Genomic DNA, 27,930 nt, shown 5'->3' with positions numbered 1-27,930 from the left:
AAGTTTTCATCTCTGGCAAGCATGCACAGCGGCTCTTTATCCCCATTTGTTTCAGCCCATCCGCCTCTACTTCCTTCACCTTCGGCTGGCAGGAATCCTACGTCCCTATCATCTTCTCCAGAGGGTTCGTCACATTCTCCTCCAGTATCTTTAGTTGACGGAGGGTATCTATCTCGTCTGCCTTCATCTCCCTCATTGTCGTCTGTTGGGGATCCTCCTTCCCCACCATCTCTTCCAGCCGATGGCCACCTACCTTCAATTCCTTCACCGTCACCTGGTGGGAATCCTCCGCAACCACCATTACCTTCTCCGGATGGGCAGTCGTTGGCTGTCGGCGGACCTCCATCTCCATCATCTCTTTCAGCTGATGAGGATCCACCTGTAACACCTTTACCTCCCCCACCTTCATCTGATGGGAATCCGCCGTTACTACCATTACCACTTCCAGATGGGGAGCCACTGGCTGGGGGTGGGCCTCCATCTCCAGGCCTTTCAGCCGATGACCACCTACCTTCACCTCCTTCATTGCCGTCTGGCGAGAATCCTCCGTCCCCACCATCTTCTTGCTCAATTGGTCGTTCAACTTCGCCACCAGGTGGGAATCCCACTCAAACACCGCGTGCACCTACCTTACTACCACGTCCTCGACCACTACTTCCCCAACCACCACTTCCACGGCCGCCACCACAACTCCCAACATTGCAGCCACAATCACCACTACAGCAATTACCATCAACGTCCGTACCGACGACTCCAATATCTTCTGAATCTCCAACTTCATCGAGCGGGGATCTGACCGGTGGTACCTTACCCGCTTTAGTTGTTTCTCCCACTGCACCTGCCCCTGACTACTTCATCCTTAATTCTTTACGCCTCATTTGCAGTCCAAATGAGATCCCAACCAATGGTAAGGCAAAAATTCAAGTCTCACTCAGGAAAGACTATAGTCTTTTATGCATTTGCTTAAGCACATTATGTACGTGTAATATTCAAGAGGAAATTTGGGACCTTCTAGAATGCCTTGACAGTAATCTGTGGCCATGAATTTGGAGTGAAGGTTTTATTAATTTCCTCAACTGTTCAACGTATATTGCAAAACGAGTTAAAAATATATTGTTTGTTTGTTTACATCCTTAGCCTCCATAGATCCAAAATGGATTGAGAGTGTTCGGCGTTTTATACTCCGATGTTTCCGAAGCTATGATAAATATAAGAGATTTAGCTGCAAAAATCGCTGTGGCAACGACGAGAGATTGGAAAATGTTTCTATACCCGTATTTAGTAGGTTTATACCCCTATGCTACTGTGATAGGCTTTGTGACAGCTCTGGTGACTGCTGCTACGACATCGATGTAATGTAAGCTTTCTTTCTTTTTTATTGTTCGTTGATTTGTATGTGTGTTGTATGATACTAGGTCGCAGTGCAAAAAAAGGTAAGTGACAGTGGCTGCTTTAAGGTGTGCACTGTTTACGGTAGTAAATAAATGATTACTAATTATGATCTGCTTCCTACTGACTGAATCATTTCAAGTCGCATTGAACGAAAAAGAGAGTTTTACTAGACGCGTACGTTGTAAAAGTGCAATCACCACATTCATGTACCGTGCAAGTAAACCTTACATGATATTTTTATCCTGCTCACATTTCATTTATTTAACGATTTGATCAACCATGTTGACATGAAAATATCGACTGGATTTAGCCATAGACGACTTTCTGCAGCACAAAATTGCATGAATGATGCACTTTTGATCGAATGATCTTGAATACTTACACCACCTCCACAGTCAATAAGGTGTAAATCCAAACCTATCCACGACCTGCTTATAACTATGTTTTCCCGCGCCACAGACAATTTCTTGAATTAACTTTTGTCTTTTATTTTTAACTTTTGTCGGGTCTTTGTGGTTTCTTCTTTCTGTGATTGAGCGCTGTGATGACTTTGTTTATGGAATTATGACATTCTATTGAAAGGCACCACGCATGCAATTTTTGATAATTTTTTAATGTGCTGTCAGAATTTTTAGTTCTCTAATTTATGTCATGGTTTCCTTCATAGTTGTCGTGCGCAAGTGAATCCTGAAAGAACCACTTTAAGTGCAACTGAAACCTGCTTCGCTTTAAAAGACAACCAACTTTGGCCCATTTACAACGGTTACGCTGTCTGGAGTACATGTCCTCAAAAATGGGAAGAAAACGAAACGCGAAAAAAATGTGAGAACGAAGATCAAAGTGAACTCCTGATAAGTTTGCCGGTTTTCGACCAAGACAATCTCAAAACGTATAAAAACATATCTTGTGCAAGATGTAATGGAGCTGTAAACACGACTTACTGGAGGCTTAGTTTTGTCTGCTCTTCATGGTTCAACTTTACCGCATCGAATATTTCCACTAATGTGAACACTTTGCTAAAAAACTGTTCGCTGGACATATCACCGCAAGATTCCCAGCAAAGCTCGTTGAAACGATGCATTCCTCGGTTTCAAGATTGTCAAGTAGTGAGTAAACAAAAAAACCAATCTTACTGCCAAATGGAGTGCCTGCGGTACGCTTTCCCAGTGTGTTTTAATTCGGCGGGAATACTACGTTTTCGAAACCCACAATGCGCATTGTGTAATGGCTTCAAACCTGTTGATCTCGAAAATGAATGTGAATCTGGGAGTGCTCCGAATCTTCCACCATTGACCATTTTGTTTCATTTTACTTCCACGTCGAAATGCAAGATTCGGGTAGATGAGATAAAAGAGGGCGTGTTTCAACGGATTGAACGTACCGTAGTTTGTTCTGGTGATGAATTGTATGATCCTTACGCTGCAAGCTGCAAAAAAGTTGTCTCACTTGAAGATTATGGCGACCGTCAGCTTGATAAGCGCAATAGCTCAGACTATTGGAATCCAAACTGTACTATTGTGGCGTTTAACAAAACGGATTTCAAGCAGCTTCCCAACGGATCCATCTATTCGAGTCATCACAGGAAGACTTACAATAACAACACCTACAAATTTATTGACGATAAACTACTGTTATGTGTAAATCTTTCGAGGAACTTTACTGGTACAGATTCGAAGCGCGATTATCAGTGGACTGAGATCACTAGAGCCACGCCAGCATCACTGCAGCTTTTCACTTTTATTGGATCCATACTGTCGATGGTCTCTCTAATTCTTCTGCTTTTGACATACATCATGTTTACTGAGCTCCGCAACCTACCGGGGAAAATCATTATAAACTTGGCCATTTCTCTTCTGCTGCATCAGAGTTGTTTCTTTGCGGGAGGAGAGATTAAAGATCCCGAGACTTGTCTGTCAGTTGCAGTTCTACTCCATTTCTTTGTTCTCTCTTCTTTTACTTGGATGAGCGTAATGGCTTATGATGTGCATCGGATTTTTGTTCCGTTAAGTAAGTTCATTTTCCTGAAAGAGTCCTTGAAATTTTTTTCTGAAAAAGGGTACGAACCTAGTATATGTTTATCGCTTGCATTACGAAGATGTGTTGAAAATGAGAGGTGCTTGGACAACATGCTTCACTGTTGCATCACCCCCTCCAGCCAGGAGCGGGTAATGCAACTGTGTCGAAATTCCAGGGTGGGGTGGGTGTGAGGGTAACGGTTTAGGCATCTTGTGATGGTCTATCATCCCTTCGAGTAACCCTTGCAATGCTTGCAATTGCTTCATGGGAGAGAATCTTGGTAAGCCCTTCAAGAGGTAGTGTTCTCCCCAAAGTTTACTCTTATGAATAGACTTTACTCAGTCCCAATTCCTCGAGGTGCTTGGACAAGATGCTTGACTGTTGCATCACCCCCTCCAGCCAGGAGCGGGTAATGCAACAGTGACGAAATTCCAGGGTGGGGTGGGTGTGAGGGTAACGGTTTAGGTATATTGCGATGGTCTATCATCCCTTGGAGTAACCCTTGCAATGCTTGCAATCGCTTCATGGGAGAGAATCTTGGTAAGCTCTTCAAGAGGTAGTGTTCCCCCCAAAGTTAACTCTTATGAATAGACTTTACTCAGTCCCAATTCCTCGAGATGTTTGAAAGACAGATTTCTGCCCCATAGCAGCCAAAGGGAGAGGAGAGAGAGAGAGAGAGAGAGAGAGAGAGAGAGAGAGAGGTCCGTAGCAAGCGAGGTCCGTACTTCGCTGAAGACCTGATGAGTTCTATATCTCAGTAACCTCCCGATTCAGCCCTCTACTAAATCACTAAGTTAATACCATAACCTAAGTTGGTCCTAACGCGCTTATCATTATTTAAAAAGAAGGATCGGGAGTTGCAGCGAATCTACATGATGGCGACAACAAACGTCTTACGGTGTACTGTGTGTATGCCTGGGGAGTTCCGGCTGTGACTGTTGTCACATGTGTCGTAATTGATCATATACAAAAAGGAGCTATCGGATATGGTGAGTTTTTTGCATTGCTAAATTATTGATGCCATTGAGGAATAAACCATCATCGGAGCTTTCGTTGATTCTTTGTAGGTAGGGAATGTTTATAAAATTAGTTATTGGCGAGTTCCTTGCATTTCTAAAGCATTGAGGGTGCAGAAAAATTGACCTTTGTTAAAGCTCTAGTTTATTGCTTTTGGTTAGGGAGTACATTTCCATACCCATATGAGGGACCAATCATTTGAACTTTTTTTCGCTTGGGTGGTGACACGAAGGATTTTTGTGGGATCACATGGTCTTCTTTGGAAGAGGAACAGCAGTTGCTAACATAGTATGAAGGGTGGGACTATAGAAAACTGACTGCCAATTAACTACCAACGAGGGTGTGGGGGGGGGGGGGGGAAGGGCAGGGAAGGGAAGTCAAAAGAATATTAAAGAGCCTTATTGGGAGAACAGGTAAAATTTCATTGTGTCCAAATCAAAATCCTCCAACATCTCACTTTGGCGGTATATTATGTGCGGTCTCAGAATATCATTTTCCTCTCTTACTGATAACCTTTTTGTATTAAGAATTTGTGAATTTCTTATATTCACAATAGGACAAGGTAAAGAGGAATGTTTTATATCTCAGCCGCTGGCCAAGCTTTATTCGTTTGTTGTGCCTGTCGCTCTAGTCCTGCTCTTCAATCTATTGGCACTCGGACACACTGTGAGTCGCATCGTCAAAACACGAAAGGTATATGCAGATTTGATCGACGTTTTTTCTTTTAACCACGTTTGACCCTTTAGTAGAAGAAGTTAAGTTAACTGAAAGATTTAACCGATATCGGTATGCATATTTTCGGTACCAAAGAGAAATGAAGTAATTTTTTTTTTCTCACACGAGGCGCTAAGGAGCCAGGTGATACTCGTTGGATTCAGTCCTACGGTACTGATGGACAGAATTTCTATTACATTCAACAGCTTCTTTTGTTGATGATCATTTCCTTTATTCTCCTGACCTTAATATTTGACTTAGTGGTGACCCTGTGAGGAGAAATTAGATGCTTGTCACTCTCAAAAGTTGCCAGGTCAAAATAACCGTCAATGGGAAATACTACTCTTTCTTAGTGTTCAGGAAATGCATGATGTATTTCTTTATTGATATAACGAACTGCTGGAAAACTAAGTGGTAATTAGTGAATAATGTAACTTCTTGTAAATGTTTTTCTTTGTTAGAACAGTTTTCAAAGAAGTGTCGAAACCCAAAACCAAATAAATCCCAGCGACCAATCATTTGATTGGTTGAGATGGTAATAACCAGTCCCAGAGCGAAGTAAAGCAAAACTAGAGCAATCTAGCTAGGATCACTTTGAAAAATGCTCTCAATATTTATATATTATTCTCTTAAAGGAAACTCAACAAATCACCAATCAGCGACAAAGCAACAGTGTGGCTGTAATTTGCGTCAAACTGGTGTCAGTTGTGGGCTTGACTTGGATTCTTGGAGTTGTTGCGAATGTGAAGGCATTGTCGTTCCTATGGTACCCGTATGTGATTATGAACAGTCTTCAAGGCAGGTTTTCTTTTACCATTGTATTTACTTCTTCTGTCTCTCCTCTTGGTATCGATCTCAGTGTCGTTGAAAAAGGTGGATATTTTCCATTGCCGTTTCGCGGCTCGGTAGATTTCCATCTCTATTTATCTTCACTTTGGTGAATATTTTTTAGTTATATTTGTGACAATTCTGTGCCACGAAGTTTACTCGTGTACGTAGACATTCATACGGAGTTCATGCTTTTCTTACCGAAACATCTAAGCATTTTTTGAGGTACATCATATTGCTATATGCCTAGAGTTTCACTAAAAATAACCGAGCACTGTGAATGATTGATTCTCGGTCACGTGCCCCTGATCTAGTCCAAGTCAAATGTATCCCGATCGGGACACAATTGCGCAGTTGTTGCCCGCGCACCGAATATAACCGCATGTTTTTGCCATATGATTGTTTAAGGGAAAGTCTAAATATATAACAAAGCACTTAATGTATATGTGCACGATCCTTCGCAGTAAAGCACTATTTAAGCAATAGTGAAAATCAGACCTGAAAAAAATTCAGGCCTGTACGGGATTCGAACCAATGACCTCTGCGATACTAGTGCAGCGCTCTACCAATTGAGCTAACAAGCCAACTGGGAGCAGGCCATCAAATTAATTTGATATAAACCCGTAGATGATGAATCAAACAACAAACATATGAAATACATAGAGTAGAGCGCTGCATACATACATACATACATTGGTAGAGCGCTGCACTAGTATCGCAGAGGTCAGTGGTTCAAATCCCGTACAGGCCTGAATTTTTTTTTTTCAGGTCTGATTTTCACTATTGCTTAAATAGTGCTTTACTGCGAAGGATCGTGCACATATACGTTTCATAACCGCAGTTCATATATATGTATTTCATATGTTTGTTGTTTAAAGTATTTAATGTATGGTCCCGCGGGAAACTGGTTAGTTTTGTCTTTCCTTGAGTCGTGATGTTTCCCGAAACGAAGTTGAGGGAAACATCAGGACTCCCGGAAAAACAAAACTAACTGTTTCCCTCGGGACCATACATTAAGGGTATATCATTCTCAGGAGCCAGAGACCTTGAACTTAAAAAAAACTTAAATGGATGAACAGTAGCTAAGGTGTAAAGAAGTTCGGTGGGTGTTTTATAAAATAAGCACGGTTTACCCGTCATCCCCCTACATTTCCTGAATTTTGATCCTTTTCTTAATTAATAGGGCTATTTATTTTTCTGGCATTCGCTGTGAGTGGAAGAGCTCTAGAATTGTGCAGAGTTAAACTAAACAAATCGACAAAGAAACCGCCAGCATTGAACCGAGACCAGGTACATTCCAACTGTACTCTGCAGTCCACTGCCAATGTAACTTGTGATTATCAAGATAAACGAGATACTTACATTTAAAAAAAAAGCAAAGAAACAAATTCACAAATTAAACAAGTAGATGCATATTGTAGCCTTTAGTGTCGGGCGTGTCTAGTCAGATGTACTTAACTTAAAGTGACAAGCAGAACTAAAATGTGCTCAATTGAAAGCGCGTGAAGTTCGAATTGGTATTCGTACTGGTAATGATGATAATAATTTAGTGATAAAAACGAGCGATAAAAAATATGAACGACGTTTCGACCGCTCCACGGTCATTTTCAAGTTAGAGTTCATGAGTAAATTTCCGCATATATACGATTTCTGAAACAATAGAATGAAGGTAAAAACCAAGTATTTACATATAAACAATAAAGCTAATAGCTAATAACAAGGTGCAAAAACGAAGTGTAGATAAGCGGTGAAAAGGATGAAAATTAATTAATATGAAGTGTTAAGCAAACAGCTTCGCGCGAATAGAATCGCTCTGTTTGTTCACTTTTGGCTTAAGGTCCCGAATAAAAAGCATTTCGAAAATCAAACAATCGAACTTGTTTGAGCATTTCCTCAGGACCCTAAAGTTCCTTGCGATTTCACATGGTTTGATTCCATGTACTCTTACATGATTTCCGATTACCGATCGTTTATGTTCCTCCACACGTTGATGTAGATGTCGGATTGAAAAGCCGACATAATCTGTATCGCACAGATCACACTTAAAGAGATATACAACGTTTTGCTGGTTGACAATTGGAGTGTTTAAGTTCCTTAGCTTTGAGCTCATCTTTGATCTTGCGGCTTGTAAAGACAGAATGTACTTCGGTATTTATCTTCCGGCTAAGATCACTGAGTTGCTCGTGTAGTTTGTTTGCTGATCTCTGATCCTTGAAGGGCATGGGTACCCTAACGGGAATTTTACCTGCTTGTTGCGGGGGACGCGTGTAATGATAAAAAATAACGCGTATAATAATAAAAAATAACGCGTATAATAATAAAAAATAACGCGTATAATAATAAAAAATAACGGGTGTAATGATAAAAAATAATTGTAATAATACACCGAATCGAAATATGGCGTCCAATTTCAACTGCCATTGTTCTGGACTTACTAGCAACTCACACATGTGATAATCCTTTTGTGTTTCCACGTGAAGACAGGCTAGTAAGTCTACAATTGATGGTAATTCAAATTGGACGCCATATTTCAATTCGGTTTATAACAATAATAATTATTATAGTAAAAACTTCTTTTGGGGCACAGGTACGTAATCTCAGAGCACTTTTCAGATGAAAGAAATAAAGAAATATATAACTTCTGAAAAAAACAATGCAATAAACTTAATAACTGATGTTTCGAGTTTCCTAAAAAAAAAAAACCTTTTACACTTTAATTTTTAATGGAAAGCAACTTCAAAGAGTTGGTACAGCTACGGAGAAAGACCGAGCTCCGCATGTCTGGGTCTGATCGTCAGGTACTTCCCGAAACATACCTCTGTTTGCATAACGAAGATTTACGGGTGGAGGCCTTTTATTTTTCTTTGGGAAAGAGGGGGAGATGGGAGTAATCAATTCCTTTTTGTCTATTCCTAACCCAAATAATTTTACACGAACGGCGAAAAGAAAAGCGATAGGAAAACCGAGGAATTCTTGTTACCCCGGCCCCACTTAAGGTAATAATATGAACAGTACAGTACAGTTTAGGGGAGCATTTTACACCGTAACATCGGTATGCATATTCTCCATACTGTTATCGACTCATTTCCTCTGGTACTGGCGAGGAGAGTTTGTTGAAAAATGAAGAGATTCTTAATTAAGTTGTTATTTGTGTTATTCTCGTGGCCTTCATGTGTGAGTCAGGGTTGAAACTGTAAGCAGAAATTAGCTGCTAGACATTCCTAACGTTCAAAGGGTTAATATGTACAGGCTGAGCCGCATACAGCCTAAATTGGTAGTCTAGAAGGGTAGCCTACAATGAACAAGAAAGTTGTGATACGAGTGATCACATGCGTATCGCACACCGGTGCATATCAAGAGTAAATTCTCTTCTGCATATAAATCCATTTTTACAAGATAACTTGAACATAAAAAAAAACACGAAAATAAATAATAACAACGAGTTAAGTAAATGACGCTAACTTGAATCAGAATTCTGAACTATATTGTGTTTGTTTTTCCCGATGATCTACACTGCGCCCACAATTTCTACGCAAAATAAGTAGAATTATTATCATTAATCACTCATTCATTCCTCCGTCAAACAGTAGTTATCTATTGGAAAAAAAACCTTCTTTGAATTTATATTGATATGCACTCCAAATTGTGATTGGTAGAGTTAAAAACCGTTGTAACGTCCATACCAGTCGTCCGTTGGGAAACGGTCGTTTCGTGTACGAGTACTTTCGTTATTTTAACGAACAGTTCGCCAACGTCTCGGAGCATTTCGGAGCATTAGGTTGTTTCAATACAAACTGAAAGTTGATAAAAGGGGTAGGTTTCTAAAGAAACTGTGGTACTGCGCTGGTGAAGGTAACAGCGTAAATTGATTTTATCAACTGAGTTGATATTGTAAATTGGCCACCGTAAAGGGTTTAAAAGCTGACGTTTCGAGCATTGGCCCTTTCGTTAGGAGGAATGGTGGAATTGTGGATTGTGTGTGTTTACATGCAGAAAGTGGAGCTACGCTACGCTATAGGTGGGAACATGGTTACGAGAAAAACAAGAATAAATCAGTGGAATACTTCCATAGGTATCGTTCATACGTATGGAATAAAGAGTACCGATTCGAAAGACAAACTTTTGTTAAAGAGTTTTGCAGCTTTTCGAGCTGCCTTAAGGTAAGGAAAGGCCGCAGACTACCATACACTGATTAGAATGAATAGGAAGATTGAAGTGTCTAGCGACTGGTTTTGATGCGTCATTGTCACTCCTTTCTACATCGCGAAAGTTTTCTCGGAATCGGTTACCTAGTCGTCTTCTTGTTTTGCCAATGTATACCTTTTTGCAATAAGTGCAAATTATACAGTAGATGACATTGGCGGAGGTGCACGTGAAGTGATCAGGAATCTTAATGGATCGTATGAAAAGATGACGAGGGAAAAGAAAACTTATGGACAACCTAGGCCTCACGTACAGCGTAAAGTCGAAGAGTTCCCATATATAAAACAGGCAGTGCACGATAAGCCCTAATGTTGTACCGTATGAAGTCAGAAGTGTCAGTCGATTGAGGCCAGGTATGCTATACGATAATTTAGTTTTCCGATCTTTCGCCGATCTACGGCATCATCAGGAAATGTAGATGGAATCTTTGAAGTGAAGAGTATATCAGGCGGAGGTGTTAGGCTAGATGGTAGATGTTCAGCAGACAATAGGACAGGAAAGTGGCAGGTATGTAAATGCAGTAGAAATAAGTCTATGCAGGAAATAAATATAGTCAGGGTAAATACTATCGTTAGAATTAAGGATCTTTGAGTTCAGAACACTCCTCCCTGATGATGCTGTAGATCGGCGAAAGTTCAAAAAACTAAATGATCGTAGCATACCTGGCTTCATATGATTTATAATTCTGACTTTATCACACAATGCTACTCAAGGACAACATCCAACGTTATACCGTCTGTTAACTGTACAGCATTTTATTTGTCACTTCTCCGAAGAAGACAAAACAAAGACGAGACGTTTGTGAATGACCTGAAACGTTTGTTAAACGAACTATGAAACGTCAACAAACTGACCTGAGACGTGTGCGAAATGATCTGAGAATTTGACGAGAACGACTCGTAGGCGAAGTATTAGCAATTTTTTCGTCCCTTACGTTTCCGCATGACAACAGTTTACTGCTCAGTTCATTCCATAGCACTCTAATTTTCCCAAAGTGTGGTAACCTTCTTCGGGACGGAAACCCTGGTCATAATAGCTTCCCGTATCGCCAAATCTCAACTGAATGACGGGAAGGTGGGACTTGTTTGTTAGAAGACCGCTGTCCATCCGCCAAGTCTGTTTATTCTCATCGCAGTTACAGACCCATGATGGGTTAACACACGAGCCGTTCTTTCCACAGGCGCAGCCATCATATACTGGACTGGCCCCATCAAAGTAGGTCATTTCTTCACCGTCACGTGACACCCACCTTGCATATTCATTCCTTCTAATTCTAGAGTCCAGGCACTCGTATTTGATGAACTGTTGACAGTTGGTGGAAAATTCTGTTAGAACCTTCAATTGCGAAATGCTGGTGGGGTTGTAATCGATGTCGAGGGAATATGAACCAACCGGCTTAAAACCATCTACATGTGTCCTCTTCTCGCTGTCATGACTGACAACTGTCACTCCAACACCACCTTTGTCAATCATGTTACAGAAAACAGGAAATGGATTCTCACCAAGAATACCGTCAGGATCAATGGAGTCATCACCACTGACGTCGCTGATGTTGACCTTTACTTTGGTGCAGGTTTCAGGGTAATTGACATAAATAATGACATTTGTTTGAATTGAGCTGAATGCATTAGACGCACGGCAAGTGTATGTACCATTATGGGTGAAGTTAGCAGATGAAACTGTCAAGTTATTGGAGGAATCAATAACCACGCTTGAGGGTAATGACGAGGTGCCATTAAATACCCACGACATCGTTGGTGTCAGGTCGCTAAAGGCAGAACAAGGCAGCGTGAGACTTTCATTGGCCTTCACTGTCGCATTCGACGACGGGTTGATGGTGAATTTGAGAGTTGAATACACTTGGAGGTGAAGTGCAGATGATTTGCTGCCCCGAATGTTTGTGGCAGCACACAGATAGGAACCACTGTCTTGTGTAGAGACGTTCGACAGGGTTAGACTTCCTCCATTTACGAAGCTTCTTGAAATAGGCAGCAGTCCTTGATCCTTGCTCTATATAACTGAATGTGGCAACGGATTACCAGTCGCGTTACAAGTCATGGAAAAGTTTCTACCCTCCACAGTTTCGATTCTCTCAAGACTAACTTGTACTGACGGAAGTCCTAGAATCAAAAAGAGCATGTTTTAAAAAAGATCGCAAAGTCGGAAACTAAAATAATCATCTATTGTTTCAATGCAAATGACTTACTCTATTCAATTTTACCGGCATTACTGGTGTTTTTCACTGTCCAGCAACAGCGTAAGATGTACAGTACCTTAATAAAGTTCTAATCGGTTTGCTTCTAAACAATCTCTGCCGAGACTTGCTGTAAATAAATAAACAGACGAATCAGTTGATCAACTTACCTTGATTACAGTTTTGTCCCATCAGCCCATTCCTGCACACACAACGATAACCTTTACGGGAAAGCCAGTTTGACAACTCTGGGCGACTGGGCAAGGACTTTTAAAACAAACGTTCTGTAAGATAAAGCATAAATTACTACTGTTGGGTCTAAGATACGGTCGCAAAGCGTGTTTGGTTTTGATACAAAAATATTTTATGCACGACTGACACCAATGTATCTAACGCTTTTGCATTTAAACTGTATGCATGTATTGCGTCCGTACACTCAACCTCAGATGCAATCTTCATACTTGGATCTACGCATTCATTCATCCATAACATAACATTATCTTTATTTCTTAGGATAAAATCACATATCCTAAGTTACAACATAAACTCACAAGCGAAACTATTACATGTCATATTTAAAAATTAACCTATTACTAAAAACGTTCTTAAACCTTTCAGTGTGGATTCTAGGAACAGAGACTGACCTATTTCTAAAATTGTACCTCATGTTCTTTTCCTTAGGTAAAAACTGGGAAAACGGGCATTCGGGGTCACTCGATCTTTTTTGTAGAGTGTCTTGTCCGCCTTCTCTAGCAAATCCCTGATATCTACATTCTTGGACATAAAATTCCTTTTCAAACACCGGTCAAAAAATTCTGTATTATAGAAAGTTCGGAGTCTGAGGTACCATAAACCGGCAGGGTCGCTAAACGGGTTATCTAGGCAATCGTCTGTCAACTGTGCTTTCACCACCGATGCATGTAGGGATCAATGCATTTATCACTTATGCATCCACGTATGTATCAATGCATCGAATTATTATCCTCACATCCACGTACTCCAATCTCGCTTTTATCTCTTCATCCATGGGTCCAGCCACGTGGATTTGGTATGGACCTTAATTCAGAAAAGAGGCAATAGAGTTGCTATTAGGTATGGGTTCGATGTCTGGCCTCAGTTGTTCCCAGGTTGGACAAAGCTATCCGCTAAATAACCTGCTTTCCGTTGGATGGCATAGTGGGTTTTTGTCAAAACGTTTCCGCTGGATAGCATTTCATCCGCTGGATGGCGTATCCGCACTTTGAACAACTGGGCCTTGAATTTTCTCAGGACTCTCCTTTGAAATTTCTCGAATTACACCCCAGAGCTCGAATAACGTCGACTCATCTTAAATGATTTGTAAATAGCTCCTTCTCTGTATCTCATATTCAATGGATGAGCAACATCATCGGAATCACTCAATTCACACAAATATGTCCCATCCGGAAGGGGTTTTAGATTGTATGATATACAGTTATTCTCCGCGTAACAATTCGCTTCGCAGGCACTGGCTGATTCTGTCTCCATGGTCTTGAACACGTGACCAATTAGAAAGAAGCCCGTGACCGTCGGATTCATCTCCAGTTGTCGACAATCTTCGTCTAAGAAAAAAATAAGATGGAATAACAGATTGCAAACGTCTCGAAGAGCTTACAATGACAATCAATCTTAAAACTCCCTCTCGTGTGCGAAGGCAGACAGGAATGAGAGTTACATATCATTTTCCAAATGTTGACCTTTAAGAAGCAATGAATGAAGAATATCAAAGTTTTCTAAATGTTATGTTTTGAATTGATAAATAGAAAGTACTGTGGAAAAGAAAGAGTAAAAAAATGCAAATTTAAAGATCAATCCACCACTGGTGGACAAGTCTAAACAGAAATAGCGTTAAACTACGTCCCTGGCTTTAAAAACGTATCTCCATATAGGCATCGTGCGATCATGATTTCTGAATCAGCTTCATTTCGTGTTCCAGAGAAAATTTACACATACAGAAGATTTCTGTCTGAACGGGAAAACTTTGTCAGTGATGGGGTAGGGGGTTACAATTTGAAGCCTGGGAGAATAGGAGATGGAAGGGCATAGCAGTGAGGAACTGAGTGGAAAGCGTGGGAGAAACGCAAAAATATGAACAATCGTGAATTATTAATCTGCATTTCGCAATAAAGTACGATAAAAGGGAGTCATGGTTGGGGAAGGCGGGAGAGGAGAGCTTGGGCAATATGAGATTGTCATGCCTGCCCCCTTTCCCCCTACGTTTCATGCCACATAAATATAACACCGCTAAAAAATTTTAGAAGTTAAACTCAAAGATAGGGTAAGGAAATCTGTTCTTACATTTGAAACGGTCTACAAACAAATGAACTATTTTTGAAAGTCTTTAAATTCAAAAGCGATTGTAACTTTGTTGCAATTTTTTTCAAGGACACATTTTTTTTTTTATCATTTTTAATCCGGCTCATAAAAAAGTAAAAATTGAAAGGTCGTTTTAGAACACCGTTTAAGATGGAACGTTAGGCAGCCTGATTTTGAGCCGGCAAATGGTCTGATCAGCGAAGTCGAACAAGATTTGTGATGAGTAGTTTCGAAAAAGAAATTAAATCCTTCCGTAGTGTTTATGCCACTTTACTGACCTTGCTGGAATGCAGCATAGATACACGTCAGATTTAAAGATAAAAGCAGTACCGATAATTTCATTGTTGAGAACTTCATTTCTCTTCGTTTTGTGAAATTGCCTCTATGCCAGTACGTGCAATGGCAAAATGAAAAGTTAGCAGTGTTAGCTCTGGACAGTTCTCTTTTCAACCAGTTGTGAAATATTTATAGAGTAGTCATTCGTTGTCGCAGCAAGACACTTGCCTTTATGATGATTTTGGTATTCATAACTTCCTTTTTCGAGAAAAATACACATCGCTCGAAAAAGGCTAATATCCCGACCACGTCTAAGCATTCATGAGTAATTTCCCGTTAAGAGAACATTACGGAACATTTCATTGTAACACCTCAATAATTTTTAAGGTTTCTTGAGAATTATGTTGATTTTAAGTGTGTTGATTTTAGCGAAAAACAGCTGCCAAATTGGAATGAAGTCCATATTCGGTTTCTTTCATCGATGAACGTTACACAGTTAATTTTAATCAAGAAGAGCATTAAGGCATTTATTTACAGTAAATAAACGCTTTTTGGTTGAGAAAACCATGGCTAAAGTCTTCAAGTAACTTGATTTGAAATTGCACGAATAACAATGTGGAACTTCGAACACAGCTTGAAGTCTGATTTGATGTTCAACGTAAAATAGTGAAATACAATAGAGGACGAAATGTTTTTGTTAAACATGTAAATAAACATGCGATATTAGCTGTGCCGTAGAGAACTCTCTCAAAAAAATTATTAAAGTTAATGATGTCCCAATTATATTTACACACTGCATGTGTCTATGCAGTGTAGGTATAGCTATCAGAAAAAAATAACGGCTTAAATTGATTTATCATCCCTGCTTATGGGACGAGTCATAATCTTTGTAAATGTTCACAAAACAGTTTGTCATTTTCCAGTCCTTAATTCGTAGAGTTGTGCAATTCACTCGCATCGCGCGCAGCGAAGCCCCTTACTTATAAAACATGGCGGAGGGAAAATCTATTTTCTCAACAATCAAGTTCAAGTGTCAAGTTTGTCAGTAGCATTTCAGTTTTCCAAGTGTGTGATATCCTTCCTCGTTAATCGCACCAGTGTCACCGAATCTCAACTGAATAACAGGAAGGTCGGATTTAATGGTCAAAAAACCGCTGTCCTCCCGCCATTCATCATCGTTGGCGTCACAGTTACAAGGCCATTCTTGAGTCGGACAGGTGTTGATCACGTTACATGCACATCCTTCACTAGCTCCTCCCCAGTAGGTTTTTTTGTCACCGTCACGTGACACCCACCAACTAATTCGACCTAGACGCATTGCAGCATTATGGCATTCATATTTAATGAACTGTTGGCAGCTATTTGAGGTTTCTATCAATCCTTTGATTTGGGAGAGGCTGCTGTCGTAGTACTGAATGTCACGGCGGTAGCCACCATTTGATTCACTTCCGTTGACGTGGAATCTGTCCTCACTGTCATGACTGATAATTGTCACTCCAATACCTCTTTTGTCAGTCATGTTACAGTAAACAGGAAACGGATCCTCGCCAAGAACACCGTCAGGATCAATCACGTAATCGCCACTCACGTCACTGATGTCTGTCTTCACTTTGGTGCAGGTTTCAGGATACTTGACGTAAACGGTGACACTCGTTTGAATAAAATTGAGCGAATTAGTCGCACTGCAAGTGTAGGTACCACCATGGGTGAAATTGGCGGAGGAAACGATCAAGTTATTTGAGGAACCAATTCTTGCATCAGGAGGTAGCGAGACGGTCCCCTTATACATCCACGACATCGTTGGCGTGAGATCGCTTTCAGCGGAACACGGAAGGCTAAGAACTTCATTAGCCTTCACTGTTACATTCAACGGGGGTTTGACGATGAACTTGAGAGCTGAATAGACTTTAAGTCGCGTGGAGGATGACTTTGCACCCCAGATGTTTGTTGCAGCACACACATATGAGCCAGTATCTTGTTTGGTGACGTTTTCCAAAGTTAGATTTACTCCTCGGACGATACTTCTTTGGGAAGGAAGACTTTCTTGAGACCTGCTCCACTTAACTAAGTGTGGAGGAGGAGTACTGATAATATTACACATCATGAAGACTTCTTTGCCTTCCTCAGTCTCGATAAAATCAGGAAGCACTTGCACGGATGGAGGTGCTATAATTTTCACAATTAAAAAAAAAATAAAACACATTACATTGAATATTAAACCTGAATAAGGGGAATAATATGGTAAAACACAGGTGGATCCTTTGATACAAGATACCTTCGGTACAGTTTCTTACAAAGAGTCCATTGCTGCAAACACAGCGATAACCTTTGCTGCCGAATCCTGTTTGACATCGATGGATCGCAGGACAGGGATTACTTGAACAAAGGTTCTGTGAAATACAGGGAGGTTTTATTTGCATTGGTTCAGATTGCACGAAACGATAAAGTATAGTCTTTAATTTGCCGTTTTTACCGGTAACTGTTGTTATTCGACATTACACCCACAAAGAGTTTACACGATGAAGCATAGCAACATGTTATACATGGACTTGGACGACATGGTATAACATGACATGACATATCCAAAATGGAACGAGGTGACAATGTATGGAGTGCATCAAGTAATATGGCATTGCATGATATGACCCAACATGTAGCAATATAGCAAAACATGACGTTAGTGAGGAGAGAATTTAAAAAGAATTTGAGAAGAATTTGCTACCTTTCTATAAAATAAAAAAAATGGTTAGATATTCTAGACTTCTCGGAGAGGGACGAATAAAGGGAGGTCCCGTGTCCTTCAGGGTTGGGGGCAGGAGACGTTAATTTCCCACGCACGAGATTACTGTGTGATAGATTTCCTCCCCTGGGGTGGGACGGGTGGGTTTACTGGGCCCACTGTGATTGGCGCAAGCTGTTGCAGTGTCCCTGCTTGTCGGCGAATCTAATAAATTAGAAGTGACATACCGTGACGTGACATGACAAAAATGACACGACAAAAAATGAAACGGCATAAGATGATGATACATGACACGACTCGCACGGAAATATGGCAAAGGATATCACGATCTGAAATTGGATGAGATGACAAAACAGGAGAGAAGGAACAACCTTATGCGATATGATATTACATGATATAATGTGGCGTGACATGAACATGTGGCGTAACAAAAGAGGACAGAAGGAACAACCGTATGCGATATCGTATTACATGATACAATTTGGCGTGACATAAACATGCGGCGTGACAAAAGTGGACAGAAAGAACAACCTTATGCGATATATTATTACAGGATATAATGTGGCGTGACATGAACATGTGGCGTGACAAAAGAGGACAGAAAGAACAACCTTACGCGATATCGTATTACATGATATAATGTGGCGTGACATGAACATGTGGCGTGACAAAACAGGACAGAAGGAACAACCTTGTGCGACAACCTTGTATTATCAACAACCTTGTATTATCGTATTACATGATATAATGTAGCGTGACATGAAATGACATGGCATGACATTATTTGTAATCGTGTGACATGACACTTCTGGGATGGTATTGGGTGGCACGACAAGACGTGAAATCGTACGAAACGTCACGCTTCATGTATAAGGCATGGCATGTATTTTGTGGTATATTTAGCTCTGAAAATTCTGTCTAATGATATGTAAATACACTACCGAACATACAACCTGGCTTACCTGAAATGATTTATAGACAGCTCCTTCTTCGAATTTGACATCCAAGGGATGTGTTTTGTCCGTAGAATTACTCAGTTCACATAGATACCTTCCGTCTGGATACTGTGGTTGTCTAAGGTTGCACGAGACACAATCAGCATCCATAAAACAGTTCACTTCACAAGCGCTGGCTGATTGTATCTCCAGTTTCCTGAACACGTGATTTTCCAGGTAGAAGTCGTGGATCGAAGGATTCATTTTAACTTCTCGACAGTGCCCTAAAAATGAATGAATAAAGACTTATTGGTCAGACACCGCACCACTCGTGCCGTGTGCCAAGCTTACCTCATGAATTATAAGTTAAGCAGAACAATAAAAGATTTTTCAGTCGGTTCGGCGAGCAAATGATGAAGAACTTTTGGCTCTCGAGTTGACATCATAGCTCTGACTCATCTTAGCCGATTTCTCAGGGCTTAGACTTTTTAGACAATTCAGAATTTCACCAAAATAATTTAATGGGTGGTTGTAATAAATGAGTGGCTATTGATTATGAAGAAGGTGGTTATAATGATTAAGCTCGTTCTCCTCGAGAGAACGAGCTTATTCATTCTCAACAGCTAAGATCTGGGAGTGTAGATAACCCTGAAATGGAACAGATCGTCCTGTCAGACCAATAATTCTTCAGCATTGTTGATCTTTCAGTCAACCTGTATCACTTTGAGTTTACGAGGAAGTGACGATTCGAAGTGGTTACGTTCCCTTGCTTCTTTTTCATCATTCTAGAAACTGTTTTGCATCATTTTGCAAACAGTTCTTATGCAAGTAATTGACTTTTTTCATCAATAGTTACTCATACAGGCAGTTTGCTGAGATAACGTGTAGTCTCCACTAATTGAAAAGGAGGATCAAGTTTCGATTAAAACGTAAATGACGAGCAAAACGTATAGTTGTAATTACGTGCATTTACAAAATATTTGCGCATAGCACTGGACTCACAAGCTCACCTTTACTCGACGCCAAGCAATTTCTCCCCAAAAATGTGAATAGGAACAGAACTTGAAACTTCTCCATGATCCCTCTAAGTTATGTTTTTGAAACGATTTGTTCCGAACTGACTGATTCATCTCACCACCTGCTGTCTATGTAAAAAATGGCTTTGTTCCATTTTTCCTCAAGATGGGTCAGTTCTTTTTATTGACTTTTCTCGAAAACAGAGAATAATGAATCTTCCTTCAGTCTCAGGTGACCAAATATTTAAAGGGAAAAGAAACCTTTACCTATTAGCGTTAAAGTATGACTGAGCGGTTTCCAGTTTTGAAAAGCTGGCGAAATTTCTAATTTCTAATCAAAGAAAGGAAAAAAAAGACCAATTACCCACAGCTTGAGGGCGGCTTGTTTTTACGGCCCGAAACAAATGTTGGTAATTGAAATGCGAATTTCAGTTCTTGACTTTGTTCTCTACAATTTTCGATCTTTTCTAAGGACAACGTATTTGAAACTTCAAGCGAAGGGCGATATTAGCATGCATCAGTTGCCTTAAGCTAAGTGGATGTCCTATAATTTTGCTTGAAAAAGGGAGATATTGAGAAAAAAAAATTGAAATAAACATCATCGGTGATAAGCGATACAAATCTCTATTTTCCATCAGAGATAATTCCTTCGCACTGTGGCCAACAGATAATTTAAAATACATTCTCAAAGTTAGCCTCAAAACAATTGCCAAAACCCTAACTGAACTACCCATAAAAACATTCATGTGATAGTCGAGAAGACCCGAAACAATTCGAACCTCGATTTTCCTAATCTCGAATCCAAAGTTTCTCCAATTAGCCAAGCTTAACGCCGATCGCTGCGAAGTAAAAGAGAAAATTAAATACAAAATACTAAATGATGCGAGAAAATTAATTCCTTCCAGAAACGACGAAATAAACATACTACCTTTAGTCTTCCAGTGTTTCTTCTGGCCAGGAGGTCTTTCACTATAGAAAATAAAAACAGAATGTTTTTTCTGGTAAAAAAATATTTGGTGTGTAGCCAGCCATGTTAAAAATTCTAGTAAAAAAAATTAAAAAGTTGACACCGGCTAAAAATGTATTTCTCTTAAAAAATCTTAATGTTTTTGTATACCTTCGATACAACAACTTTAAGAATTTTTAGAGCCATTAAGAATTTTCTAGAGATTATTGTTACATTTAAAAAATCCCTTCCAGATTTAGTTTTATCACGCATCGTGTACCTAAACCAAGCAGGACGCTGTTCAGGACATTTGCATTTTTTATCTTTGCTGAAGAAGGCAAGAGTATTAGCCGAAACGTCCAGAACAATATATTTTTAGCCGGTGTCAACTTTTTAATTCCTTTTACAAAAACTACTTCCGTTAATGTAAAGCACTTTATCTCTGATGTTTGTTTTATATTTGTACTCAAACTATAATGCATATGGTCTTTAGCACAAGAATTTTTTGTTTGCATTTTTGTCAGCTATCATTCCTTCTCTCTCCTATTAAAAGAAGCTATTTAGCTGTGTAGCATCAGACAAAACTTTTTACACTGTTCTCCAGTCTCAAACCTGCCCACTGTCAACCTCGTTTTAAGGCTCACTCCTCTCAGCAGTGAAGAGAGAATCTGGGAAAGACTCTGTTCTACTTTCAGTATATTCCATTTTTGGAATTTTCAATTTTAATTTCGTACCCTGGGCGCACTCATTTGATGGGTGAAAAGCCCTACAAACAGTCATACATACATACATACATACATACATAATCCTTTATTTGGTAAAGCAGGTTGAATAAATGGAAGCTATTGCTGATGTGGACCTGCTATCTACTTTATACAATAATAAATTTACATCTAAAAATATATCCTAATATTTAACAATTGGTTCATACGTCAGCGTGCGTTCATCGAGATATGAAGCACGCGGGAAGTTTGGAGAGCACGAAAGATGCGTAAGAGTTGCTCGAGGCTACGCCTCGAGCAACTCTAGCTTCTCGAGTCATATTTAGTGGCGATATATGTACATTCATACTTAACAATCATATTTTACTCATATTTAGACATTTCAGTCAGAACCGAACGAACTTAAATGGACACAGTATCGTCCTTAGTTTTTAAATGGCCTTCATCGAAAGCAACAATAAAAACTAAAACTTTATGTTATATTTAAGGTATTAAACTACAACAAAAGTTCTTACTTAACATCAAAACAAACGATCCCTTATCTGTTAACGTTGTACACTGCCGCTCCTATGAAACTTCTCGATATTTCCAAACACTTCCTCTAAACTGAAATATACAAAAGATCACTCTGTTCGTTCGGGATCCGCGTGGTTTGACCCAGTTAGAGGGTCTGATGATTGTCATGTAAATAGTTAATGGCTGAAAGTTTCTAAAGAAACTGTGGTGCTGCGTCGGTGGGGGTAACAAGGTAATTTGGTTATATCAACTAAGTCGAAATTGTAAATTAGCCACAGTAACAAGTTAAAAAGCTGACGTTTCTATTAGCCTTCGTGAGAACCAATGGAGGAATTGTGGGTTGTGTGTGGGTTTATATGCAGAAAGCGGAGCTAGCTATTGGTGGAAACATGGCGACGAGAAAAACACGAATAAATTAGTAGAATGAAGAGCGTTCGTTGATACCTGTGGGATTGAGAACGCCGATTTGAAAGAAAAACTTTTGTTCAAGAGTTTTGCGGCTTTCCGAGCTACCTAAATTTAAGGGAAGACCGCAGATTGTCATATATCTCTAAAAATGATTAGGTAAATTAAAGTGTCTAGCGAAATCATTTGAATATATCAACAAAGTTGAAATGGGAAATTGGCCACCGTTACGATTATAAAACCTGACGTTTCGAGCGTTAGCCCTTCGTCGGAGCGATTTAAGTGTCTAGCGACTGGTTTTGATGCGTCCTTGTCATTGCTTTCTACGTCGCGAAGGTGTTCCCGGAATCGGTCACCTAGTCGTCTTCTTGTTTCGCCGATGTATATCTTTTTGCAATAATTGCAAGTTATGCAATAGATTACGTTGGCGGAGGCGCACGTGAATTGATCAGTGATCTTAATGGATCGTTTGGGTCCCGATATTTTCTCAGCGTTGTGAATGAAAGGACAAGTTTTGTATCTTGGGCGAGCGCATTTAAAATTGCCGGGCTTGGTCACCAGTTTGGAATGAACTTATGACCAAAAAATTGCCTATGTTTTTGTCGCGTTTGAATGAAATGAGTGGAGGTTGCGAAAAGATAGTGCCAGTCTCTGGATCGTTTTGAAGTAATTGAAAGGTTTTAAAAATGATGGATTTACCTGATTGATTGTGAGGGTGAAACGTGAGAGTGAATGGAATGCGGTCGATACTTTCCATTTGTGAAGTTTGTAGTGCTGACTGTCGATTAATAAGTTGGGCCCGGTGTTGACCCGCTTGAGCGACAGAAACAGGGTAAACACGTTTTTCAAAAACCTGGCACATTGACTCTGATTTGTGGAAAAAGTCAGAGTCATCGCTACATAAACGACGAAGTCTTAGAAGCTGAGAAAAGGGAATGGAACTCTGAACATGAGATGGATGCGAAGATGAATACTACAAGTAACTATGTGAGTCTGTAGGTTTGTAATACACACTAGTGCATAAACTGTTGCGTTCAATTGAAACGTATATGTGCACGAAGGATCGTGCACGTATACGTTTCATAACCGCAATTCATATATATGTATTTCATATGTTTGTTGTTATATTTAAATCTTGTTTCTACGTGTGCCAAAATCGAAACTGGTTATAAAGCTCGTCAATAACATTCCAGTTTTCCAAGGGTGTGATAACCCTCTTCATTAGCCTCGCCAGCGTCAGCGAACCTCAACTGAGTAACGGGAAGATCAGATTTGATGGTCAAAAAGCCACTGTCCTCCCGCCAAACAAAATCATTTTTATCACAATTACAAAAATCGCCTGATCGGGCAAAGGAATTGGTAATTCCGCATGCGCACCCCTGTGTAGCTCCGCCCCAATATCGCATGCGCTGACCATCACGTGACACCCACCAGCTAAATGAGCCTAGCCTTAATACAGCACCCTTGCATTCATATCTGATAAACTGCCGGCAGCTGCTTGAAACTTCTATTAGTGCTGTGATCTGAGAAAGGCTGCTGTCGCGTTATTGAATATCACGGCTGTAGCTTCCAGGTGCGTCATATCCAATGACGTGGATTCTTTCCTCGCTGTCGTGACTGAAAACTGTCACTCCAACGCCTCCTTTATCAGTCATGTTACAATAAACACGAAATGGATCTTCGCCAAGAACACCGTCAGGATCAATTACGTAGTCACCACTGACGTCACTGATGTTTGCCTTCACTGTGGCGCAGGTTTCTGGGTACTTGACATAAAAAGTGACACTTGTTTGAATGGATTTCCACACAGTAGTTGCATTGCAAATGTAGGTACCACCGTGGGTGAAGTTAGCAGATGAAACGATCAAATTATTCGAGGAATCGATACTCGCACCATCAGGTAATGATAGAGTCCCAACTTAGATCCAAGACATCGCTGGTGTCAGATCGCTTGAAACCGAACATGGCAGAATAAGAACGTCATACGCCTTCACTGTGACATTCGACGAAGATTTGTTGGTGAATGTGAGCGCTCAATAGACGCTAAGCTGAGTTGAGGACGAGTTTGCACCCCAGATGTTTACTGCAGTGCACACATATGAGTCACTGTCTTGTTTACTGACGTTTGTCAGGGTCAAATTTTCTCCCTGGACGGTACTTCTTTGGGAAGGAAGACTTCCTTGAGATCTGCTCCATACAACCAAGCGTGGAGGAGGAATACTGATAATTGCACATGTCATGGAGATGTCTTTTCCTTCCTCAGCCTCGATAAAATCAGGAAACACCCGTACGGAGGGAGTTGCTATAATTTGGAAAAGAAAAGGAAGAGAAACGTTTATTCGAAAAAAAAAAAAAAGAAAGAAAGAGAAAGGAGAAAAATTGAAACGATATCATGGACATCATTCAGTTGTCATAAGCTTGCTCGTAGGTTCTTTCAAAAGAGTCCAAGAGTCCAAGAGCAAGAGTAGTCCTCGTCTCGCCGAAAGAGGAGACTTGACAGCGAATCGTAATGTAAATTCCAATGAAATAAAATTTCGTCGAACTTTGAAATCTTTATTACAGAAATGATTACCAAGGACGTAGGCAAATCTACCAATGCATCATACCCTCAGTGCAGTTTCGTCCCAAGAGTCCATTTCTTCAAACACAGCGGTAAGCTTTGCTGGTGAATCCTGTTTGGCATCGCTGAATCGCAGGACAGGGATTACTTGAACAAGGGTTCTGTGAAGAAGAGAAAGATTTCATTTTATTACTTCAGATTCCAACGACAAATACGGCTGTGTCCTATATTTATTATTTATACTGTGTAATCATGGCATCCAATGGTACTCTGTGGCATACTGCGACACGGCATAACCTACACAAGCATGGAGTCTCGTGACATGGAATGGATAACATGACTTGACATTACATAAAGTGACATCGTTTGAGGTAACAACGCAGGACAGGAACGACTCATTATGGAATAATAATTCACGACCTGACATGGAATGTTGTGACACAACATAACATGACTGACAAATCATGACATGACATGAAATGACGTCAAAGGCGACGAGAATTCATGAATGTTGACGCAACATTACATGATTTGAAATGCCATAGAATGGCATGACCTGACATGGAACAGGATGATAAGCATGGCACTTAACATGGCATGACATGTGATACCAATTGCTGACATAGCTCTGATTAATAGCCGAGCTCGCATACCATACCTATTAACATGAGTGGAAATGACATGAGTAAAAATGACATGATCAAAAATTAAATGAAGCGACACAACACGGAATACGTTTCATATCATGACAACTTGTAACACGAAACGACACCACATGTCACGATATGACATGAAGGACCTGAAATAGAATGGCAGGACATGGTTGGAGATGGCATGACATAACATTACAAGGCAGTGTGGGCTTTACTATGTAACAGGGTTGCCGAAAACGTAATACTGGCATATGAAGAAATTTGTAATGACCGAATAAAGGATACCATCCTACCTGGAATGATTTGTAGAGAGCTCCGGTTTCGTATTTTACATCCAATGGATGAATTTTGTCAGTAGAATCGCTCAGTTCACAAAGATACTCTCTGTCTGGATCCTGCGGCCTTCTCAGGTTGTACGAGACACAGTCAGTATCCATAAAACAGTTCACCTCACAGGCGCTGGGTGATTATATTTCTAGCCTTCTCAAAACGTGATTCTCCAAGAAGAAGTCGTGGATCGTGGGATTCATTTTCACTTGTCGACAGTCCTCTGAGGATAAAAAATACTGCTCCACTCGAGCACCGAGACTAACTAGTGAATTACGTCAAGTCTGGCCACATATTCAAAGTGCTTGGCAGCAGCTAAGGAGGGAGGGTCTAGCGACAACTAAGAAATGTTTGGCAACAACTAAGAAATGTTTCGCGACAACCAAAAAGTGCTTGATGACCTCTGGGAATCGAAGGGACTGGCTACAACTGAGTAATGTTTGGCGAAAGCTAAGGGGGTACTTAAGGATGGTTAGGCGTCAACTCGAAGGGTTTGGTAACAACTAATAAAAAGTTTGGTGACAACTGAGAAAGCTTTTAACGACAACTAAGGAGGGTTTGCGATTGTTTGGAAAAAGTTTGGTGACAACTAAGACATTTTTGGCGACATCTAAAGAGAGTTTCGCAAAAAATGAGAAATGTTTTGCGACAACTAAGGAGCGTTCGACGACTTCGAAGAAATCTCTGGCGGTAACTAGGGATAGTTTGTTATATAGCTTGTTAAAATAATAAATAATCGGCGACAACTGACAACTAAGGAATGTTTGGCGGCATCTAACTGATGAGCGTTTGGCGACAGGTAAGGAGGGTTTGACGACAACTAAAAAACGTTTGCCTACATCTCAGTCGAGTTTGGCGACAACTAAGAAAAGTATGCCGACAATTCTGGAGAGTTTGGCGACAACTGAGGAATATTTAATTCAACTAAGGAGAGTGGTGACAACTGAGAACAGATAAATGGGAAAAGGAGAATTGTAAAAAATCCAAAAAACTCCTTTTGCGGGAGAACGACCATTATAGTTACGAAAACAATAATCTCAGGAGGCTACGTGCATGTTTAAACAACAGATCTTCAGTTGAGATAGAATCCTAAAAAACGGATTATCTTTCGGTGAACTTGCGTCATCAAAAATCCACACATTATGGAAAATAGGTGTAAATCGTTCATAGAATTAACGACTTTGTGAAATTTTGCAATCGGGTCTACGTGCCTGTTCGTCAAAGCCGTGAGCGACACTTCACTTTAGAGTACCAGCATTTAAAGATGTGTTTCTAAGATAATAAGATATTTCAACAGGTTGAAAAACTGCGAAGGTCAAATATCAAGGGAAACGTAATTGATAAGCGACACGTACAGTCAGGTGCATAGATGTTTTCGAATAGCGCGAACTGCATAAAACTCACATGCTCACCTTTGTTCGACGCCAAGCAATTTTCCCCCAAAAGTGCAAGTCGAAACAGAACTTGAAGCATTTCCATAATCTCGCAGAGTTTTCTGTTTGGAACGGTATATCGAGTGTCAATGGCGAAAAAAATTCATCTTGCTACATTGGAGTTATTGTTTATTCCCAGTCGTTGATGGACAGAATGATTCATCTCACCACCTGCTGTTTTTATGTAACTGAAAATGGTCATTTTGAAAGGAAGTATGTCAGTTTTTAAACTTTTATCAACTGTTGCAGATTTTGTGCGTGTTATAGATATGGCCTAAAGATCGTTAAATATATAATAAAAATAGCGAACACAACGAAGGACAAAATATTTTTGTTCAGTATGCAAATAAACGAGTCACTGTGGTCTTCCTGGCCGCCCCTGAGAAGTTTGTTGTGCTCGACATTACTGTTAATATGGATGTCCATCCACATCCTGGACCTGAAGAAGTGGATAATGACCACGGTAAACGGAAACAGAGCTCCAACTCATCGGACTCTGCTTGTCAACCTGCAATTGGGTCAGTCAGAATCCATTGCTCTCACAATCGTGACAGGCTACTTTCGCTGAGACGTTCGGCGGGCCGACCTGCGCCTCATGTTTTCGATACCCTTAAATCCCTGGGAATTCTGAAATACAGAGGTTCGGGATTACGAAGATTGGGGAAAATTACGAAAAATATCTCTGCATCGCAACACTCCGACA

General features: G+C 40.2%; 3 protein-coding genes and 2 pseudogenes across 4 annotated transcripts; 2 read left to right on the top strand and 3 right to left on the bottom strand.

The window, feature by feature from the left end:
• Nucleotides 1-9,049, top strand: LOC148724507 (uncharacterized). Its single transcript, XM_088730369.1, has 8 exons — nt 1-1,027; nt 1,138-1,274; nt 1,416-1,433; nt 2,028-3,399; nt 4,254-4,397; nt 4,982-5,118; nt 5,775-5,937; nt 7,151-9,049. The coding sequence occupies exons 1-8, from the start codon at nt 22-24 to the stop codon at nt 7,333-7,335; spliced, it is 3,162 nt and encodes a 1,053-aa protein (XP_088586495.1). The 5' UTR covers nt 1-21; the 3' UTR covers nt 7,336-9,049.
• A 1,305-nt stretch (nt 9,050-10,354) lies between these two features.
• Nucleotides 10,355-12,650, bottom strand: LOC148724506 (neurexin-4-like). Its single transcript, XM_088730869.1, has 2 exons — nt 12,535-12,650; nt 10,355-12,290 (listed from the first exon to the last, which is right to left on the bottom strand). The coding sequence occupies exon 2, from the start codon at nt 11,920-11,922 to the stop codon at nt 11,131-11,133; it is 792 nt and encodes a 263-aa protein (XP_088586995.1). The 5' UTR covers nt 11,923-12,290; nt 12,535-12,650; the 3' UTR covers nt 10,355-11,130.
• A 2,324-nt stretch (nt 12,651-14,974) lies between these two features.
• Nucleotides 14,975-20,542, bottom strand: LOC148724505 (uncharacterized). The gene is made up of 4 exons (XM_088730851.1): nt 19,660-20,542; nt 18,677-18,933; nt 17,250-17,364; nt 14,975-17,140 (listed from the first exon to the last, which is right to left on the bottom strand). Exons 1-4 carry the CDS (start codon nt 19,724-19,726, stop codon nt 16,017-16,019), a joined length of 1,563 nt encoding a protein of 520 aa, XP_088586977.1. The 5' UTR covers nt 19,727-20,542; the 3' UTR covers nt 14,975-16,016.
• A 993-nt stretch (nt 20,543-21,535) lies between these two features.
• Nucleotides 21,536-27,288, bottom strand: LOC148724504 (uncharacterized; annotated as a pseudogene). The gene is made up of 4 exons (XR_015991274.1): nt 27,207-27,288; nt 25,761-26,017; nt 24,861-24,975; nt 21,536-24,556 (listed from the first exon to the last, which is right to left on the bottom strand). The product of XR_015991274.1 is annotated as an uncharacterized LOC148724504 (transcript).
• A 93-nt stretch (nt 27,289-27,381) lies between these two features.
• The window catches only part of LOC148724503 (uncharacterized), a 7,796-nt pseudogene continuing 7,247 nt past the window's right edge, over nt 27,382-27,930 (top strand).

Source organism: Stylophora pistillata, chromosome 8 (assembly GCF_964205215.1).
Source record: "Stylophora pistillata chromosome 8, jaStyPist1.2, whole genome shotgun sequence".
In the NCBI taxonomy this organism is placed as follows: Eukaryota; Metazoa; Cnidaria; class Anthozoa; order Scleractinia; family Pocilloporidae; genus Stylophora; species Stylophora pistillata.
The sequence above is the reverse complement of the archived record's forward strand: the minus strand, read 5'-3'. Positions and strand labels throughout refer to the sequence as shown.

Bases quoted from the DNA above. Each gene is read 5' to 3' on its own strand.
- LOC148724505 (XM_088730851.1), bottom strand. From the start codon at position 19,726: ATGGAGAAGTTTCAAGTTCTGTTCCTATTCACATTTTTGGGGAGAAAT. The intron at 18,934-19,659 runs GTGAGCTTGTGA...ATTCATTTTTAG, and splicing joins TTGCTTGGCGTCGAGTAAAG to GGCACTGTCGAGAAGTTAAA. The intron at 17,141-17,249 runs GTATCTTGTATC...TGAAAATTATAG, and splicing joins TGTAAGAAACTGTACCGAAG to CACCTCCATCCGTGCAAGTG.
- LOC148724507 (XM_088730369.1), top strand. From the start codon at position 22: ATGCACAGCGGCTCTTTATCCCCATTTGTTTCAGCCCATCCGCCTCTA. The intron at 1,028-1,137 runs GTAATCTGTGGC...TTACATCCTTAG, and splicing joins CCTTCTAGAATGCCTTGACA to CCTCCATAGATCCAAAATGG. The intron at 5,119-5,774 runs GTATATGCAGAT...ATTCTCTTAAAG, and splicing joins GCATCGTCAAAACACGAAAG to GAAACTCAACAAATCACCAA.
- LOC148724506 (XM_088730869.1), bottom strand. From the start codon at position 11,922: ATGTCGTGGGTATTTAATGGCACCTCGTCATTACCCTCAAGCGTGGTT.